Genomic DNA, 20000 nt, shown 5'->3' with positions numbered 1-20000 from the left:
GAGACAGACTTACTCTGAAGTGACTCAGAGACAGACTGACTGACTGAAGTGACTCAGAGAGACAGACTGACGCTGAAGTGACTCAGAGAGACAGACTGACTGACTGAAATGACTCAGAGAGACAGACTGACTCTGAAGTGGCTCAGAGACAGACTGACTGACTGAAATGACTCAGAGAGACAGACTGACTGACTGAAGTGACTCAGAGAGACAGACTGACTCTGAAATGGCTCAGAGAGACAGACTGACTCTGAAGAGACTCAGAGAGACAGACTGACTGACTGAAGTGACTCAGAGAGACAGACTGACTCTGAAGAGGCTCAAAGAGACAGACTGACTCTGAAGAGACTCAGAGAGACAGACCGACTGACTGAAGTGACTCAGAGAGACAGACATACTGACTCTGAAGTGGCTCAGAGAGACAGACTGACTGACTATACTGCTTCAGTGATAATCCAGGAGTCTTCTCTTCACTGACATGAGGAAGCCCTCTCTCAACCCCTGACTGAAGGACTGATCCCAGGGTTTTGATCAGAGCAGTGGCGGACACCGACAGCACATAGCAGGTCTGATAACAGCAGTTCTGTACAGGTCTATTAGATCTGAGACTTTAGAATCGTCTTGACATCTGACTGTCAGCGACAGGGAACGACACTGTTAAAAAAGACTTTGGTTGCAGGTTCTCTAGATCTCAGACTCTGGTACGACTTCTTCGTTGTCTTCTCTTGATTCGGACTGTTTTGTCTGTGCACTCAGTGGAAGCTCGTGCCTCATGGCGTGCTATTACATCGTCATCAGTTCTACTCACCTCAGCAACGGCCACTTCAGGAACATCAAGGGAGTTTTCCGCGGCCCCCTCGGCAAGAATGGCAACAAGAACTTGGTAAGAACTGGCGACTTTTAACTTTGTTTATTACTTTTTCTGGTTGTGTTTCTGAGTACGTCGTGTTCTCTGCTGTGACGGGTGGGACGGAAGCCTTCCAGAACTTAGTTTGAGTCGGAAGCAAATAGTAAGACGTCAAACATGACTCTCTCTATCTTACTCCGTTGTGTTCAGCATGACTCTCTCCATCTTACTCTGTTTTCACAAGGGCATTTGACTCTTTCCTTTACCTCTTCTATCTTCCCTGAAAGACCCTCACAACATTTTTTGTAGTAAAGGCATGAAAAATTTAGAAACAGACGCCTGGTGGATTCAGTAAGCTGTTTGCTACCACACAGAAAGAGTTAATTGTGTTCAAATGTTCCGGGTCGACATTGAGAACGGTGTCACAGATGGACGTGTTCTGACCAGTGACCGTGTCTAAATTCCTACCAGATGGGACGGCGAGCACGCCGCTAATCTCTATACGCGCGGTCATAAGTGATGTCATAGGATTGATCGTCCTTAATCGTCCTTTTTACTGTAGCTAGGGGTTTAGTGTGAGGCAAATTAATCCTTCTGTTTGCCCAACCAGAAACTTGCATTCTAGAATACACATTCCAAATTCCACAATCAGAACTCGGAATCTGGGGCAACACAATGGGGAAATTAAGGGAGAGGAGGAAACACGTCTAGAGGTTTCTGCTTGGAGAGATTTTTCGAGCTATTAATTATGTAAACAAAAGTATGATCTCTCCATTGTTTGTCATAGAGATCATTGCCCACACCAGATATTATCAGTGATGCTACCCGGATTACTCACGACACACACTAATCTAATTAAAATGCAAGAGTTAGGACTTCCTTATTAAAGGAAGAAGTGCCTTGGCTATTCAAAGCATGTGAATATGCTGTTGATGAAATTGTTCGTGCTCTCCCTAAAAAATAAACCTCTCTCTCTCTCTCTCTACTCTTTGTCAGTCGAGGAGAACAGAGCTTTCCTGAAAGCCCGACACACTCTCTTTAACGAATCAGAAATGATTGTAGATGAAATATTGGAGTGCTCTATTCCCAATCTATGAGTTCTCTGTCTCCCACATTGTGTTTAACAGAATAACATAGCGCGTGTCATGGCACTGAGAAGGAAGCAGGCACACAGCAGCAGCTGTAGCAGCAACAGATTGTTTCAAGACACTAGGAAAGAATAGAGAGTTACCTCTCCTTCTCTGTGGCCAGGGCTGGGTGCTCTGGGCCATTACTCAGAATCGATCTAGCCTCCACCCCTCAGTGTTATCGCTTCACTCCATCTCTCACTGCGGGGAGACCTGATGTCATTTAATCTAGAATTACTTAGGCCGGGAGCAGAGGACGGGGGTGATGGGGGATGTCCCGTCCTGCCAGCACCACACACAGCCACTGTAAATATACTGAGAGAGAGAGAGAGAGAGAGAGAGAGAGAGAGAGAGAGAGAGAGAGAGAGAGAGAGAGAGAGAGAGAGAGAGAGAGAGAGAGAGAGAGAGACAGAGAGAGAGAGAGAGAGAGAGAGAGAGAGGGGACGGAGAGAGAGAGAGAGGACGGAGAGAGTTAGGAGACAGTGTTGTGGATTACTTCATTACCGATTTTCCACCTGAACACATTAATGTATTTCCAGTCATGCCACAACTTCCCCTACTAGACCAAAAGCTAAGGGAGGAAACACCATGTGCTATTTCCTCCATGTATTATAAGTAACAGACTATATAAGTGCATCAGTCATTTGAATTTTTGTTTGTTGAATTGGAGTCTGAACGTTGACCATTAATATATTTCTGTATTGGATACGGGATATTTTTGTTGTTTTATCTGTTATATGTTATTATTAGTATTATGATGTTATGTTGTTTTGTTGTTGTCATGTTTTGTTGTTTTACCTGTTAAACATTATTAGTATTATGATGTTATGTTGTTTTGTTGTTGTCATGTTTTGTTGTTTTATCTGTTAAACATTATTAGTATTATGATGTTTTGTTGTTATGTTGTTTATCTGTTATATGTTTATTAGAGCTATATCTATTCTTATTGTTGTCAAGGTTGTGTTCATATTTGTATGTGCATCACTTCGCTTTGGCAACACTGACCTTCTCCTTCATGCAAATAAAGCATACTGAATATGAATATGATAGCGAGAGATAGGGAGAGAGAGATAGACAGGGAGAGAGAGAGAGACAGGGAGAGAGAGAGAGATAATGATAGAGAGATAGGGAGAGAGAGAGAGAGACAGGGAGAGATAATAATGGAGAGTGAAAGATATAGGGAGGGAGAGCGAGAGACAGGGAGAGATAGGGAGAGAGAGAGAGAGAGAGAGAGAGAGAGAGAGAGAGAGAGAGAGAGAGAGAGAGAGAGAGAGAGAGAGAGAGAGAGAGAGAGAGAGAGAGAGATAGGGAGAGATAGATAGACATGGAGAGATTGGGGGAGAGAGAGAGAGAGAAAGTGAGAGAGAGATAAGGAGGGAGACAGAGCTTATTTCACTTTTGTTTATTGTTTTTCACTTGCTTTGGTAATGCCAATAAAGTGACTTTTATTTAATTGTTAGAGAGAGAGAGAGAGAGAGAGAGAGAGAGAGAGAGAGAGAGAGAGAGAGAGAGAGAGAGAGAGAGAGAGAGAGAGAGAGAGAGAGAGAGAGAGAGAGAGAGAGAGAGAGAGAGAGAGAGAGACAGACAGAGAGATGAAGGCAGGGATGGAGGTAGGAAAAAAGGCATGGTAGAAGGGCTCCAGTGGTCATGGTTATGCCACAGTGGGCTTGAAGCTGCTGCGTGGTGGTAATGGAGTGCCCCTCAGAGAGCTCCAGGGAACTGTAATTAGTGGTACTTTCTATGTGAGCCTGCGCCGCCGGATTGCTGCTACGCCCGCTCAGTAGATCAACACGCATCGCAAGGCACAATACAGAGACACAGAATAATCCCCATTAGATACACACAACACATGAGAGGATTTAGTGACAGTTCGAGTAGCCGAGGTTACATTACTTCTGCTGGTGTTCTGTCTACTACTTCAGACACAGTACCTCTTTGGAATCTGATGTTGCGATATTTTAAATCAGTGCTCATCGCTGTGGAGGTCACTTCAATGTGTATTGTAAAAAAAGACAGGCTGTAGTTGTCCTTCTATTGCCGATCTGCAGCTGCTCGATGCTGGACCTTTTCACATGTACAAATGAGTGGTCGTCAATGTGGCTTTTGGAATGTAACTTATATGTTTGAAGCTGTGGAGTTTAATTAACTTAACCTACATCTTAGATATGTTTGAAGCTGTGTCGGACTGATGGTGTGGGTGTTATACTGTGCTGCTGGTGTTAACTGTGATTGGCTGGCTGGCTGTGAAGTACAGAGAAACGTCCCAGGATGTCTTCCCTAGAGAGATGTTCAGAAGACGGCACTGGAACGATCTCAAACTGTTATCAGAGGCAGTAGATGTCGGTCCGAACAGTGAGACTAAGGCTTGTATCAGATGTCCTAAAATCTGGGTGCTTTAAAGGCCCAATGCAGCCGTTTTTTTATCTCAATATCAAATTATTTCTGGGTAACAATTAAGTACCTTACTGTAATTATTTTTTCAATTAAAATGGTCGAAAAAAGAAGCAAACGTTTCTTCTTAAACAAAGAGCAATTTCTCAATAAATCATTTTTATTGGTCTGTCGATTAGTCTTTCCACCTGGTGATGTCACCAGGACAAAACTTCATCCCACCAAAACAGGTTGAGATTTCAGGCCGTCTTTTACACTAAAACGGCATTAGCATCATTTCTTTCACAATTTCAAAGTATTTATTCCATTCTCACTGTGTGGAAATATATATAAATGACAGAACAATCTGGTTTTTGACTGCACTGGGTTTTCGATGTCCGCTGTGAAACTTTATTTAGTATATATTCAAAATAAACATCAAAAATTTGTCTGTTAAAGTTCGATATATCTGTTTTTTTTGTGTGTCTTCGTCCACCACATTGGCCGATGTTGACCTTCCTCATCTGCGGTGGAAGGTGACATAGCTACGACACTTTGTTTGTCAGACCAGGAGATATCCCGAAAATCAGTCTTGTCACCAAAACGTCTTTAGTGTCCGAATGGTTTAGCCTACAGACTAATATGACCCCTTTACGGGAAAAATGAGACTCTCATGGATACAATGTTGTTCTCCGGGAACTCTGAATCGAACCAGGCCCGGAAAATGAATGGAAAAGAATCGGGCATTTCCACTTCAGAGGTATACTGATATAAACATTTAAAACAATTAATCGGAGCTTTCTTATGCGTCTCAGATATAGGACAATAACTTCAACGCGTGTTTTTCCATGTATGAATCTGATATTCAATGCATTTCTTTGGGCCAAATTCATCAAATATATTTTTTTATATACTTTTTTGATACCCACAGTGGTCCTAAAATTCTAAATAAAAATAGCGAAATGATCCATCTTAAAACAATTCCCAACGTTAGCTTACTAGAAAACCTCGGATCCTTAGACCTTAGCAAAAGAGACGGAGAACCTCTTCTCATCCATTTAATAATTTCCAACTTTAAAACTCATTACATTATATAGATGTCATTCTGAAGAGTAGTATCAGATCAGATGCCCTTTCAACTAGTGGTTTTACGAGAGAGAGAGAGAGAGGGAGAGAGAGGGCGAGAGAGGGAGAGAGAGGGCGAGAGAGGGAGAGAGAGGGCGAGAGAGGGCGAGAGAGGGCGAGAGAGAGAGAGAGAGAGAGAGAGAGAGAGAGAGAGAGAGAGAGAGAGAGAGAGAGAGAGAGAGAGAGAGAGAGAGAGAGAGAGAAGTGATTTTCTTCCCACTCTAATTTCTCCGACACTCATTATAGTGAACTACTGCATCGTTCATTTAATAGGAGCGTGATATACTGACCTGTTGTTGTCGAGAATAGAAACTAATTTGGCTTTAAATCATTATAACGGTCTCCCTTCCATAGAAATACTCCCCCTGATGCTGTGTGTTAACGATGTTTAATTGGTTTAATCTGTTTTATGTTTAAAAATATATATTTTTAAAGTCTGACAGTGTTTTGTGTCAAAACGTAAATAAAGAATTTGACAGATTATACAAGCTTTCTCAACAAAGTATTTTCTTAAGAACCGTTCTGAAATCATTATCTGTTTTTTTCCCCCCTCCAACTCCAAATGCAAGACGGCAATAGACATACCTCTATAGGCCTGTGTGCCGCCCCACTGGTGTGCTTCGAGGAACTCTCCGGTGTGTTTTGAGGAACTCTCTGGTGTGCTTTGAGGAACTCTCTGGTGTGCTTCGAGGAACTCTCTGGTGTGTTTTGAGGAACTCTCTGGTGTGCTTTGAGGAACTCTCTGGTGTGTTTTGAGGAACTCTCTGGTGTGCTTCGAGGAACTCTCTGGTGTGTTTCGAGGAACTCTCTGGTGTGTTTTGAGGAACTCTCTGGTGTGTTTTGAGGAACTCTCTGGTGTGCTTCGAGGAACTCTCTGGTGTGCTTCGAGGAACTCTCTGGTGTGTTTTGAAGAACTCTCTTGTGTGCTTCGAGGAACTCTCTGGTGTGTTTTGAGGAACTCTCTGGTGTGCTTTGAGGAACTCTCTGATGTGCTTTGAGGAACTCTCTGGTGTGCTTCGAGGAACTCTCTAGTGTGCTTTGAGGAACTCTGGTGTGCTTCGAGGAACTCTCTGGTGTGTTTTGAGGAACTCTCTGGTGTGCTTTGAGGAACTCTCTGGTGTGTTTTGAGGAACTCTCTGGTGTGCTTGGAGGAACTCTCTGGTGTGCTTTGAGGAACTCTCTGGTGTGCTTTGAGGAACTCTCTGGTGTGCTTCGAGGAACTCTCTGGTGTGCTTCGAGGAACTCTCTGGTGTGCTTTGAGGAACTCTCTGGTGTGCTTCGAGGAACTCTCTGGTGTGCTTTGAGGAACTCTCTGATGTGCTTTGAGGAACTCTCTGGTGTGCTTCGAGGAACTCTCTGGTGTGCTTTGAGGAACTCTCTGGTGTGCTTCGAGGAACTCTCTGGTGTGTTTTGAGGAACTCTCTGGTGTGTTTTGAGGAACTCTCTGGTGTGCTTCGAGGAACTCTCTGGTGTGCTTCGAGGAACTCTCTGGTGTGCTTCGAGGAACTCTCTGGTGTGCTTCGAGGAACTCTCTGGTGTGCTTCGAGGAACTCTCTGGTGTGCTTTGAGGAACTCTCTGGTGTGCTTCGAGGAACTCTCTGGTGTGCTTTGAGGAACTCTCTGGTGTGTTTTGAGGAACTCTCTGGTGTGCTTCGAGGAACTCTCTGGTGTGCTTTGAGGAACTCTCTGGTGTGCTTCGAGGAACTCTCTGGTGTGCTTTGAGGAACTCTCTGGTGTGCTTTGAGGAACTCTCTGGTGTGTTTTGAGGAACTCTCTGGTGTGCTTCGAGGAACTCTCTGGTGTGCTTTGAGGAACTCTCTGGTGTGCTTTGAGGAACTCTCTGGTGTGCTTCGAGGAACTCTCTGGTGTGCCTCGAGGAACTCTCTGGTGTGCTTCGAGGAACTCTCTGGTGTGCTTCGGGGAACTCTCTGGTACTGTATGTCTCTGGTCTTAGCTGAACCATCTGGTACTGTATGTCTCTGGTCTTAGCTGAACCATCTGGTACTGTATATATCTGGTCTTAGCTGAACCATCTGGTACTGTATATATCTGGTCTTAGCTGAACCATCTGGTACTGTATATCTCTGGTCTTAGCTGAACCATCTGGTACTGTATATATCTGGTCTTAGCTGAACCATCTGGTACTGTATATATCTGGTCTTAGCTGAACCATCTGGTACTGTATATATCTGGTCTTAGCTGAACCATCTGGTACTGTATATATCTGGTCTTAGCTGAACCATCTGGTACTGTATATATCTGGTCTTAGCTGAACCATCTGGTACTGTATATATCTGGTCTTAGCTGAACCATCTGGTACTGTATGTCTCTGGTCTTAGCTGAACCATCTGGTACTGTATATATCTGGTCTTAGCTGAACCATCTGGTACTGTATATATCTGGTCTTAGCTGAACCATCTGGTACTGTATATATCTGGTCTTAGCTGAACCATCTGGTACTGTATATATCTGGTCTTAGCTGAACCATCTGGTACTGTATATATCTGGTCTTAGCTGAACCATCTGGTACTGTATATATCTGGTCTTAGCTGAACCATCTGGTACTGTATATATCTGGTCTTAGCTGAACCTCAGCCCCTTGCCGTAGAAACAAACAGGTCATCTTTGTCTCCATGGATGCACCTTGAGAACGTCTCTGGCATAAACCTCTCTGAAATAAAGAGCTATTTTACCGGAGATAAAAAAAATAATATATATATTTGGCATCCACCAGGCATTTGAAATACTCTATTGCTATGCCAAACATAATGAATACCTGTTTAAACCTGCTTCAGTCCTCATACATCTCCTCTGTCATTTATATACCTTCTGTCAGACAGAGAATGAACCACGGCGTGCGTGTGAGTGGTGTATTTCTCTCCGTTCAACCCTGGCCTGAATATGCATGTGGCAGGGGGTTATTTTCATGGTTTTATCGATTTCCCTTCTGAGTCATTTGGCCAGCTGGGGCTGCAGAGTGGCTGCCAGGTCGGAGAGGAGTGTGTGTGTGTGTGTGTGTGTGTGTGTGTGTGTGTGTGTGTGTGTGTGTGTGTGTGTGTGTGTGTGTGTGTGTGTGTGTGTGTGTGTGTTTGCGTGCGTGCGTGCGTGCGTGCGTGCGTGCGTGCGTGCGTGCGTGCGAGCGTGCGTGCGTGTGTGGATGTGTTTAACTATTCTTGTGGGGACCAGAAGTCCCCACACGAATAGTAAACAAACTCAAATTTGACCAACTGTGGACATTTTGTTAGTCCCCACAAGGTCAAAAGCTTTTTCTAGTGTTTTTATGGTTACGGTTAGAATTAGTGTTAGGGTTAGGATAAGGTTTAGGTTTAGGTTTAGGATAAGGTTTAGGTTTAGGTTTAGGATAAGGTTTAGGTTTAGGTTTAGGTTTAGGATAAGGTTTAGGTTTAGGTTTAGGTTTAGGATAAGGTTTAGGTTTAGGGTTAGGATAAGGTTTAGGTTTAGGGTTAGGATAAGGTTTAGGTTTAGGGTTAGGATAAGGTTTAGGTTTAGGGTTAGGATAAGGTTTAGGTTTAGGGTTAGGATAAGGTTTAGGTTTAGGTTTAGGTTTAGGTTTAGGTTTAGGGTTAGGATAAGGTTTAGGTTTAGGTTTAGGGTTAGGGTTAGGATAAGGTTTAGGTTTAGGGTTAGGATAAGGTTTAGGGTTAGGTTTAGGGTTAGGATAAGGTTTAGGTTTAGGGTTAGGATAAGGTTTAGGTTTAGGTTTAGGGTTAGGATAAGGTTTAGGTTTAGGGTTAGGATAAGGTTTAGGTTTAGGTTTAGGGTTAGGATAAGGTTTAGGTTTAGGGTTAGGATAAGGTTTAGGTTTAGGGTTAGGATAAGGTTTTGGTTTAGGTTTAGGTTTAGGGTTAGGGTTAGGATAAGGTTTAGGTTTAGGGTTAGGATAAGGTTTAGGTTTAGGATAAGGTTTAGGTTTAGGTTTAGGATAAGGTTTAGGTTTAGGGTTAGGATAAGGTTTAGGTTTAGGGTTCGGGTTTAGGGAAAATCTTTATTTTGAATGGGACTGAATTGTGTGTCCCCACAAGGTTAGCTGCGCAAGACTGTGTGTGTGTGTGTGTGTGTGTGTGTGTGTGTGTGTGTGTGTGTGTGTGTGTGTGTGTGTGTGTGTGTGTGTGTGTGTGTGTGTGTGTTGTAAATAAGAATTTCTTCTTAACTGACTTGCCTAAATAAATAAAGGTTAAATAAAATAAATACATAAATAATAAATTAGAGGACAAAGTCACAATGCGAACGAAACTAAATCCTCTCCTTGATGTTTGTTTATTAAAACCGTATGGCGTCACACAATACACACCACACAATACACACCACACAATACACAATACACAACACACCACACACAATACACAACACACAACACACAATACACAACACACAATACACAACACACAACACACAACACACAATACACAACACACAATACACAACACACAATACACAACAATCAATACATCAGTCCATTCCCTCCTCTGTTCCTTTGTTTGGGGCAGCAGGTACAGTAGCCTAGTGGTTAGAGTGTAGGGGCTGCAGGTACAGTAGCCTAGTGGTTAGAGTGTAGGGACGGCAGGTAGCCTAGTGGTTAGAGTGTAGGAGCGGCAGGTAGCCTAGTGGTTAGAGTGTAGGAGCGGCAGGTAGCCTAGTGGTTAGAGTGTAGGGACGGCAGGTAGCCTAGTGGTTAGAGTGTAGGGACGGCAGGTAGCCTAGTGGTTAGAGTGTAGGAGCGGCAGGTAGCCTAGTGGTTAGAGTGTAGAGGTGGCAGGTAGCCTAGTGGTTAGAGTGTAGGAGCGGCAGGTAGCCTAGTGGTTAGAGTGTAGGGGCGGCAGGTACAGTAGCCTAGTGGTTAGAGTGTAGGAGCGGCAGGTAGCCTAGTGGTTAGAGTGTAGGGGCGGCAGGTACAGTAGCCTAGTGGTTAGAGTGTAGGGGCGGCAGGTACAGTAGCCTAGTGGTTAGAGTGTAGGAGCGGCAGGTAGCCTAGTGGTTAGAGTGTAGGGGCTGCAGGTAGCCTAGTGGTTAGAGTGTAGGGGCTGCAGGTAGCCTAGTGGTTAGAGTGTAGGGGTGGCAGGTACAGTAGCCTAGTGGTTAGAGTGTAGGGGCTGCAGGTACAGTAGCCTAGTGGTTAGAGTGTAGGGGCTGCAGGTAGCCTAGTGGTTAGAGTGTAGGGGCTGCAGGTAGCCTAGTGGTTAGAGTGTAGGGGCTGCAGGTAGCCTAGTGGTTAGAGTGTAGGGGCGGCAGGTAGCCTAGTGGTTAGAGTGTAGGGGCTGCAGGTACAGTAGCCTAGTGGTTAGAGTGTAGGGGCTGCAGGTACAGTAGCCTAGTGGTTAGAGTGTAGGGGCTGCAGGTACAGTAGCCTAGTGGTTAGAGTGTAGGGGCTGCAGGTACAGTAGCCTAGTGGTTAGAGTGTAGGGGCTGCAGGTACAGTAGCCTAGTGGTTAGAGTGTAGGGGCTGCAGGTACAGTAGCCTAGTGGTTAGAGTGTAGGGGCTGCAGGTACAGTAGCCTAGTGGTTAGAGTGTAGGGGCTGCAGGTACAGTAGCCTAGTGGTTAGAGTGTAGGGGCTGCAGGTACAGTAGCCTAGTGGTTAGAGTGTAGGGGCTGCAGGTACAGTAGCCTAGTGGTTAGAGTGTAGGGGCTGCAGGTACAGTAGCCTAGTGGTTAGAGTGTAGGGGCTGCAGGTACAGTAGCCTAGTGGTTAGAGTGTAGGGGCTGCAGGTACAGTAGCCTAGTGGTTAGAGTGTAGGGGCTGCAGGTACAGTAGCCTAGTGGTTAGAGTGTAGGGGCTGCAGGTACAGTAGCCTAGTGGTTAGAGTGTAGGGGCTGCAGGTACAGTAGCCTAGTGGTTAGAGTGTAGGGGCTGCAGGTACAGTAGCCTAGTGGTTAGAGTGTAGGGGCTGCAGGTACAGTAGCCTAGTGGTTAGAGTGTAGGGGCTGCAGGTACAGTAGCCTAGTGGTTAGAGTGTAGGGGCTGCAGGTACAGTAGCCTAGTGGTTAGAGTGTAGGGGCTGCAGGTACAGTAGCCTAGTGGTTAGAGTGTAGGGGCTGCAGGTACAGTAGCCTAGTGGTTAGAGTGTAGGGGCTGCAGGTACAGTAGCCTAGTGGTTAGAGTGTAGGGGCTGCAGGTACAGTAGCCTAGTGGTTAGAGTGTAGGGGCTGCAGGTACAGTAGCCTAGTGGTTAGAGTGTAGGGGCTGCAGGTACAGTAGCCTAGTGGTTAGAGTGTAGGGGCTGCAGGTACAGTAGCCTAGTGGTTAGAGTGTAGGGGCTGCAGGTACAGTAGCCTAGTGGTTAGAGTGTAGGGGCTGCAGGTACAGTAGCCTAGTGGTTAGAGTGTAGGGGCTGCAGGTACAGTAGCCTAGTGGTTAGAGTGTAGGGGCTGCAGGTACAGTAGCCTAGTGGTTAGAGTGTAGGGGCTGCAGGTACAGTAGCCTAGTGGTTAGAGTGTAGGGGCTGCAGGTACAGTAGCCTAGTGGTTAGAGTGTAGGGGCTGCAGGTACAGTAGCCTAGTGGTTAGAGTGTAGGGGCTGCAGGTACAGTAGCCTAGTGGTTAGAGTGTAGGGGCTGCAGGTACAGTAGCCTAGTGGTTAGAGTGTAGGGGCTGCAGGTAGCCTAGTGGTTAGAGTGTAGGGGCTGCAGGTACAGTAGCCTAGTGGTTAGAGTGTAGGGGCTGCAGGTAGCCTAGTGGTTAGAGTGTAGGGGCTGCAGGTAGCCTAGTGGTTAGAGTGTAGGGGCTGCAGGTAGCCTAGTGGTTAGAGTGTAGGGGCTGCAGGTAGCCTAGTGGTTAGAGTGTAGGGGCTGCAGGTACAGTAGCCTAGTGGTTAGAGTGTAGGGGCTGCAGGTACAGTAGCCTAGTGGTTAGAGTGTAGGGGCTGCAGGTACAGTAGCCTAGTGGTTAGAGTGTAGGGGCTGCAGGTACAGTAGCCTAGTGGTTAGAGTGTAGGGGCTGCAGGTACAGTAGCCTAGTGGTTAGAGTGTAGGGGCTGCAGGTACAGTAGCCTAGTGGTTAGAGTGTAGGGGCTGCAGGTAGCCTAGTGGTTAGAGTGTAGGGGCTGCAGGTACAGTAGCCTAGTGGTTAGAGTGTAGGGGCTGCAGGTAGCCTAGTGGTTAGAGTGTAGGGGCTGCAGGTAGCCTAGTGGTTAGAGTGTAGGGGCTGCAGGTAGCCTAGTGGTTAGAGTGTAGGGGCTGCAGGTAGCCTAGTGGTTAGAGTGTAGGGGCTGCAGGTACAGTAGCCTAGTGGTTAGAGTGTAGGGGCTGCAGGTACAGTAGCCTAGTGGTTAGAGTGTAGGGGCTGCAGGTACAGTAGCCTAGTGGTTAGAGTGTAGGGGCTGCAGGTACAGTAGCCTAGTGGTTAGAGTGTAGGGGCTGCAGGTACAGTAGCCTAGTGGTTAGAGTGTAGGGGCTGCAGGTACAGTAGCCTAGTGGTTAGAGTGTAGGGGCTGCAGGTACAGTAGCCTAGTGGTTAGAGTGTAGGGGCTGCAGGTACAGTAGCCTAGTGGTTAGAGTGTAGGGGCTGCAGGTACAGTAGCCTAGTGGTTAGAGTGTAGGGGCTGCAGGTACAGTAGCCTAGTGGTTAGAGTGTAGGGGCTGCAGGTAGCCTAGTGGTTAGAGTGTAGGGGCTGCAGGTACAGTAGCCTAGTGGTTAGAGTGTAGGGGCTGCAGGTAGCCTAGTGGTTAGAGTGTAGGGGCTGCAGGTAGCCTAGTGGTTAGAGTGTAGGGGCTGCAGGTAGCCTAGTGGTTAGAGTGTAGGGGCTGCAGGTAGCCTAGTGGTTAGAGTGTAGGGGCTGCAGGTACAGTAGCCTAGTGGTTAGAGTGTAGGGGCTGCAGGTACAGTAGCCTAGTGGTTAGAGTGTAGGGGCTGCAGGTACAGTAGCCTAGTGGTTAGAGTGTAGGGGCTGCAGGTACAGTAGCCTAGTGGTTAGAGTGTAGGGGCTGCAGGTACAGTAGCCTAGTGGTTAGAGTGTAGGGGCTGCAGGTACAGTAGCCTAGTGGTTAGAGTGTAGGGGCTGCAGGTAGCCTAGTGGTTAGAGTGTAGGGGCTGCAGGTACAGTAGCCTAGTGGTTAGAGTGTAGGGGCTGCAGGTAGCCTAGTGGTTAGAGTGTAGGGGCTGCAGGTAGCCTAGTGGTTAGAGTGTAGGGGCTGCAGGTAGCCTAGTGGTTAGAGTGTAGGGGCTGCAGGTACAGTAGCCTAGTGGTTAGAGTGTAGGGGCTGCAGGTACAGTAGCCTAGTGGTTAGAGTGTAGGGGCTGCAGGTAGCCTAGTGGTTAGAGTGTAGGGGCTGCAGGTACAGTAGCCTAGTGGTTAGAGTGTAGGGGCTGCAGGTAGCCTAGTGGTTAGAGTGTAGGGGCTGCAGGTAGCCTAGTGGTTAGAGTGTAGGGGCTGCAGGTACAGTAGCCTAGTGGTTAGAGTGTAGGGGCTGCAGGTAGCCTAGTGGTTAGAGTGTAGGGGCTGCAGGTACAGTAGCCTAGTGGTTAGAGTGTAGGGGCTGCAGGTAGCCTAGTGGTTAGAGTGTAGGGGCTGCAGGTAGCCTAGTGGTTAGAGTGTAGGGGCTGCAGGTAGCCTAGTGGTTAGAGTGTAGGGGCTGCAGGTACAGTAGCCTAGTGGTTAGAGTGTAGGGGCTGCAGGTACAGTAGCCTAGTGGTTAGAGTGTAGGGGCTGCAGGTAGCCTAGTGGTTAGAGTGTAGGGGCTGCAGGTACAGTAGCCTAGTGGTTAGAGTGTAGGGGCTGCAGGTAGCCTAGTGGTTAGAGTGTAGGGGCTGCAGGTAGCCTAGTGGTTAGAGTGTAGGGGCTGCAGGTACAGTAGCCTAGTGGTTAGAGTGTAGGGGCTGCAGGTAGCCTAGTGGTTAGAGTGTAGGGGCTGCAGGTACAGTAGCCTAGTGGTTAGAGTGTAGGGGCTGCAGGTACAGTAGCCTAGTGGTTAGAGTGTAGGGGCTGCAGGTACAGTAGCCTAGTGGTTAGAGTGTAGGGGCTGCAGGTAGCCTAGTGGTTAGAGTGTAGGGGCTGCAGGTACAGTAGCCTAGTGGTTAGAGTGTAGGGGCTGCAGGTAGCCTAGTGGTTAGAGTGTAGGGGCTGCAGGTAGCCTAGTGGTTAGAGTGTAGGGGCTGCAGGTAGCCTAGTGGTTAGAGTGTAGGGGCTGCAGGTACAGTAGCCTAGTGGTTAGAGTGTAGGGGCTGCAGGTAGCCTAGTGGTTAGAGTGTAGGGGCTGCAGGTAGCCTAGTGGTTAGAGTGTAGGGGCTGCAGGTAGCCTAGTGGTTAGAGTGTAGGGGCTGCAGGTAGCCTAGTGGTTAGAGTGTAGGGGCGGCAGGTAGCCTAGTGGTTAGAGTGTAGGGGCTGCAGGTACAGTAGCCTAGTGGTTAGAGTGTAGGGGCTGCAGGTACAGTAGCCTAGTGGTTAGAGTGTAGGGGCTGCAGGTACAGTAGCCTAGTGGTTAGAGTGTAGGGGCTGCAGGTACAGTAGCCTAGTGGTTAGAGTGTAGGGGCTGCAGGTACAGTAGCCTAGTGGTTAGAGTGTAGGGGCTGCAGGTACAGTAGCCTAGTGGTTAGAGTGTAGGGGCTGCAGGTACAGTAGCCTAGTGGTTAGAGTGTAGGGGCTGCAGGTACAGTAGCCTAGTGGTTAGAGTGTAGGGGCTGCAGGTACAGTAGCCTAGTGGTTAGAGTGTAGGGGCTGCAGGTACAGTAGCCTAGTGGTTAGAGTGTAGGGGCTGCAGGTACAGTAGCCTAGTGGTTAGAGTGTAGGGGCTGCAGGTACAGTAGCCTAGTGGTTAGAGTGTAGGGGCTGCAGGTACAGTAGCCTAGTGGTTAGAGTGTAGGGGCTGCAGGTACAGTAGCCTAGTGGTTAGAGTGTAGGGGCTGCAGGTACAGTAGCCTAGTGGTTAGAGTGTAGGGGCTGCAGGTACAGTAGCCTAGTGGTTAGAGTGTAGGGGCTGCAGGTACAGTAGCCTAGTGGTTAGAGTGTAGGGGCTGCAGGTACAGTAGCCTAGTGGTTAGAGTGTAGGGGCTGCAGGTACAGTAGCCTAGTGGTTAGAGTGTAGGGGCTGCAGGTACAGTAGCCTAGTGGTTAGAGTGTAGGGGCTGCAGGTACAGTAGCCTAGTGGTTAGAGTGTAGGGGCTGCAGGTACAGTAGCCTAGTGGTTAGAGTGTAGGGGCTGCAGGTACAGTAGCCTAGTGGTTAGAGTGTAGGGGCTGCAGGTACAGTAGCCTAGTGGTTAGAGTGTAGGGGCTGCAGGTACAGTAGCCTAGTGGTTAGAGTGTAGGGGCTGCAGGTACAGTAGCCTAGTGGTTAGAGTGTAGGGGCTGCAGGTACAGTAGCCTAGTGGTTAGAGTGTAGGGGCTGCAGGTACAGTAGCCTAGTGGTTAGAGTGTAGGGGCTGCAGGTACAGTAGCCTAGTGGTTAGAGTGTAGGGGCTGCAGGTACAGTAGCCTAGTGGTTAGAGTGTAGGGGCTGCAGGTAGCCTAGTGGTTAGAGTGTAGGGGCTGCAGGTACAGTAGCCTAGTGGTTAGAGTGTAGGGGCTGCAGGTAGCCTAGTGGTTAGAGTGTAGGGGCTGCAGGTAGCCTAGTGGTTAGAGTGTAGGGGCTGCAGGTAGCCTAGTGGTTAGAGTGTAGGGGCTGCAGGTAGCCTAGTGGTTAGAGTGTAGGGGCTGCAGGTACAGTAGCCTAGTGGTTAGAGTGTAGGGGCTGCAGGTACAGTAGCCTAGTGGTTAGAGTGTAGGGGCTGCAGGTACAGTAGCCTAGTGGTTAGAGTGTAGGGGCTGCAGGTACAGTAGCCTAGTGGTTAGAGTGTAGGGGCTGCAGGTACAGTAGCCTAGTGGTTAGAGTGTAGGGGCTGCAGGTACAGTAGCCTAGTGGTTAGAGTGTAGGGGCTGCAGGTAGCCTAGTGGTTAGAGTGTAGGGGCTGCAGGTACAGTAGCCTAGTGGTTAGAGTGTAGGGGCTGCAGGTAGCCTAGTGGTTAGAGTGTAGGGGCTGCAGGTAGCCTAGTGGTTAGAGTGTAGGGGCTGCAGGTAGCCTAGTGGTTAGAGTGTAGGGGCTGCAGGTAGCCTAGTGGTTAGAGTGTAGGGGCTGCAGGTACAGTAGCCTAGTGGTTAGAGTGTAGGGGCTGCAGGTACAGTAGCCTAGTGGTTAGAGTGTAGGGGCTGCAGGTACAGTAGCCTAGTGGTTAGAGTGTAGGGGCTGCAGGTACAGTAGCCTAGTGGTTAGAGTGTAGGGGCTGCAGGTACAGTAGCCTAGTGGTTAGAGTGTAGGGGCTGCAGGTACAGTAGCCTAGTGGTTAGAGTGTAGGGGCTGCAGGTACAGTAGCCTAGTGGTTAGAGTGTAGGGGCTGCAGGTACAGTAGCCTAGTGGTTAGAGTGTAGGGGCTGCAGGTACAGTAGCCTAGTGGTTAGAGTGTAGGGGCTGCAGGTACAGTAGCCTAGTGGTTAGAGTGTAGGGGCTGCAGGTAGCCTAGTGGTTAGAGTGTAGGGGCTGCAGGTACAGTAGCCTAGTGGTTAGAGTGTAGGGGCTGCAGGTAGCCTAGTGGTTAGAGTGTAGGGGCTGCAGGTAGCCTAGTGGTTAGAGTGTAGGGGCTGCAGGTAGCCTAGTGGTTAGAGTGTAGGGGCTGCAGGTAGCCTAGTGGTTAGAGTGTAGGGGCTGCAGGTACAGTAGCCTAGTGGTTAGAGTGTAGGGGCTGCAGGTACAGTAGCCTAGTGGTTAGAGTGTAGGGGCTGCAGGTACAGTAGCCTAGTGGTTAGAGTGTAGGGGCTGCAGGTACAGTAGCCTAGTGGTTAGAGTGTAGGGGCTGCAGGTACAGTAGCCTAGTGGTTAGAGTGTAGGGGCTGCAGGTACAGTAGCCTAGTGGTTAGAGTGTAGGGGCTGCAGGTAGCCTAGTGGTTAGAGTGTAGGGGCTGCAGGTACAGTAGCCTAGTGGTTAGAGTGTAGGGGCTGCAGGTAGCCTAGTGGTTAGAGTGTAGGGGCTGCAGGTAGCCTAGTGGTTAGAGTGTAGGGGCTGCAGGTAGCCTAGTGGTTAGAGTGTAGGGGCTGCAGGTACAGTAGCCTAGTGGTTAGAGTGTAGGGGCTGCAGGTACAGTAGCCTAGTGGTTAGAGTGTAGGGGCTGCAGGTAGCCTAGTGGTTAGAGTGTAGGGGCTGCAGGTACAGTAGCCTAGTGGTTAGAGTGTAGGGGCTGCAGGTAGCCTAGTGGTTAGAGTGTAGGGGCTGCAGGTAGCCTAGTGGTTAGAGTGTAGGGGCTGCAGGTACAGTAGCCTAGTGGTTAGAGTGTAGGGGCTGCAGGTAGCCTAGTGGTTAGAGTGTAGGGGCTGCAGGTACAGTAGCCTAGTGGTTAGAGTGTAGGGGCTGCAGGTAGCCTAGTGGTTAGAGTGTAGGGGCTGCAGGTAGCCTAGTGGTTAGAGTGTAGGGGCTGCAGGTAGCCTAGTGGTTAGAGTGTAGGGGCTGCAGGTACAGTAGCCTAGTGGTTAGAGTGTAGGGGCTGCAGGTACAGTAGCCTAGTGGTTAGAGTGTAGGGGCTGCAGGTAGCCTAGTGGTTAGAGTGTAGGGGCTGCAGGTACAGTAGCCTAGTGGTTAGAGTGTAGGGGCTGCAGGTAGCCTAGTGGTTAGAGTGTAGGGGCTGCAGGTAGCCTAGTGGTTAGAGTGTAGGGGCTGCAGGTACAGTAGCCTAGTGGTTAGAGTGTAGGGGCTGCAGGTAGCCTAGTGGTTAGAGTGTAGGGGCTGCAGGTACAGTAGCCTAGTGGTTAGAGTGTAGGGGCTGCAGGTACAGTAGCCTAGTGGTTAGAGTGTAGGGGCTGCAGGTACAGTAGCCTAGTGGTTAGAGTGTAGGGGCTGCAGGTAGCCTAGTGGTTAGAGTGTAGGGGCTGCAGGTACAGTAGCCTAGTGGTTAGAGTGTAGGGGCTGCAGGTAGCCTAGTGGTTAGAGTGTAGGGGCTGCAGGTAGCCTAGTGGTTAGAGTGTAGGGGCTGCAGGTAGCCTAGTGGTTAGAGTGTAGGGGCTGCAGGTACAGTAGCCTAGTGGTTAGAGTGTAGGGGCTGCAGGTAGCCTAGTGGTTAGAGTGTAGGGGCTGCAGGTAGCCTAGTGGTTAGAGTGTAGGGGCTGCAGGTAGCCTAGTGGTTAGAGTGTAGGGGCTGCAGGTAGCCTAGTGGTTAGAGTGTAGGGGCTGCAGGTAGCCTAGTGGTTAGAGTGTAGGGGCTGCAGGTAGCCTAGTGGTTAGAGTGTAGGGGCTGCAGGTAGCCTAGTGGTTAGAGTGTAGGGGCTGCAGGTAGCCTAGTGGTTAGAGTGTAGGGGCTGCAGGTAGCCTAGTGGTTAGAGTGTAGGGGCTGCAGGTAGCCTAGTGGTTAGAGTGTTGGGACGGCAGGTAGCCTAGTGGTTAGAGTGTAGGGGCTGCAGGTAGCCTAGTGGTTAGAGTGTAGGGGCTGCAGGTAGCCTAGTGGTTAGAGTGTAGGGGCTGCAGGTAGCCTAGTGGTTAGAGTGTAGGGGCTGCAGGTACAGTAGCCTAGTGGTTAGAGTGTAGGGGCTGCAGGTAGCCTAGTGGTTAGAGTGTAGGGGCTGCAGGTAGCCTAGTGGTTAGAGTGTAGGGGCTGCAGGTAGCCTAGTGGTTAGAGTGTAGGGGCTGCAGGTAGCCTAGTGGTTAGAGTGTAGGGGCTGCAGGTAGCCTAGTGGTTAGAGTGTAGGGGCTGCAGGTAGCCTAGTGGTTAGAGTGTAGGGGCTGCAGGTAGCCTAGTGGTTAGAGTGTAGGGGCTGCAGGTAGCCTAGTGGTTAGAGTGTAGGGGCTGCAGGTAGCCTAGTGGTTAGAGTGTAGGGGCTGCAGGTAGCCTAGTGGTTAGAGTGTAGGGGCTGCAGGTAGCCTAGTGGTTAGAGTGTTGGGACGGCAGGTAGCCTAGTGGTTAGAGTGTTGGGACGGCAGGTAGCCTAGTGGTTAGAGTGTTGGGACGGCAGGTAGCCTAGTGGTTAGAGTGTAGGGGCTGCAGGTAGCCTAGTGGTTAGAGTGTAGGGGCTGCAGGTACAGTAGCCTAGTGGTTAGAGTGTAGGGGCTGCAGGTAGCCTAGTGGTTAGAGTGTAGGGGCTGCAGGTACAGTAGCCTAGTGGTTAGAGTGTAGGGGCTGCAGGTACAGTAGCGGATGTGGTTAGAGTGTAGGGGCTGCAGGTACAGTAGCGGATGTGGTTAGAGTGTAGGGGCTGCAGGTACAGTAGCGGATGTGGTTAGAGTGTAGGGGCTGCAGGTACAGTAGCGGATGTGGTTAGAGTGTAGGGGCTGCAGGTACAGTAGCGGATGTGGTTAGAGTGTAGGGGCTGCAGGTACAGTAGCGGATGTGGTTAGAGTGTAGGGGCTGCAGGTACAGTACGGATGTGGTTAGAGTGTAGGGGCTAGGTACAGTAGCGGATGTGGTTAGAGTGTAGGGGCTGCAGGTACAGTAGCGGATGTGGTTAGAGTGTAGGGGCTGCAGGTACAGTAGCGGATGTGGTTAGAGTGTAGGGGCTGCAGGTACAGTAGCGGATGTGGTTAGAGTGTAGGGGCTGCAGGTACAGTAGCGGATGTGGTTAGAGT

At 49.1% G+C, this 20000-nt stretch overlaps 1 protein-coding gene across 1 annotated transcript in view; it reads left to right on the top strand.

Moving 5' to 3' along the window:
* Positions 1-20000, top strand: part of znf804a (zinc finger protein 804A) — a 184771-nt gene that overhangs the window by 688 nt on the left and 164083 nt on the right. Inside the window, exon 1 of the mRNA XM_071354365.1 lies at positions 1-883. This exon is cut by the window's left edge and continues 688 nt beyond it. Within this exon, the coding sequence (XP_071210466.1) occupies positions 773-883 (111 nt within the window). The 5' untranslated portion in view covers positions 1-772. The remainder of the gene's footprint in view (positions 884-20000) is intronic.

This window comes from Salvelinus alpinus, chromosome 20, assembly GCF_045679555.1.
Source record: "Salvelinus alpinus chromosome 20, SLU_Salpinus.1, whole genome shotgun sequence".
In the NCBI taxonomy this organism is placed as follows: Eukaryota; Metazoa; Chordata; class Actinopteri; order Salmoniformes; family Salmonidae; genus Salvelinus; species Salvelinus alpinus.
Note: the sequence above shows the minus strand (reverse complement) of the source record. Positions and strands in the feature narration are given on the sequence as shown.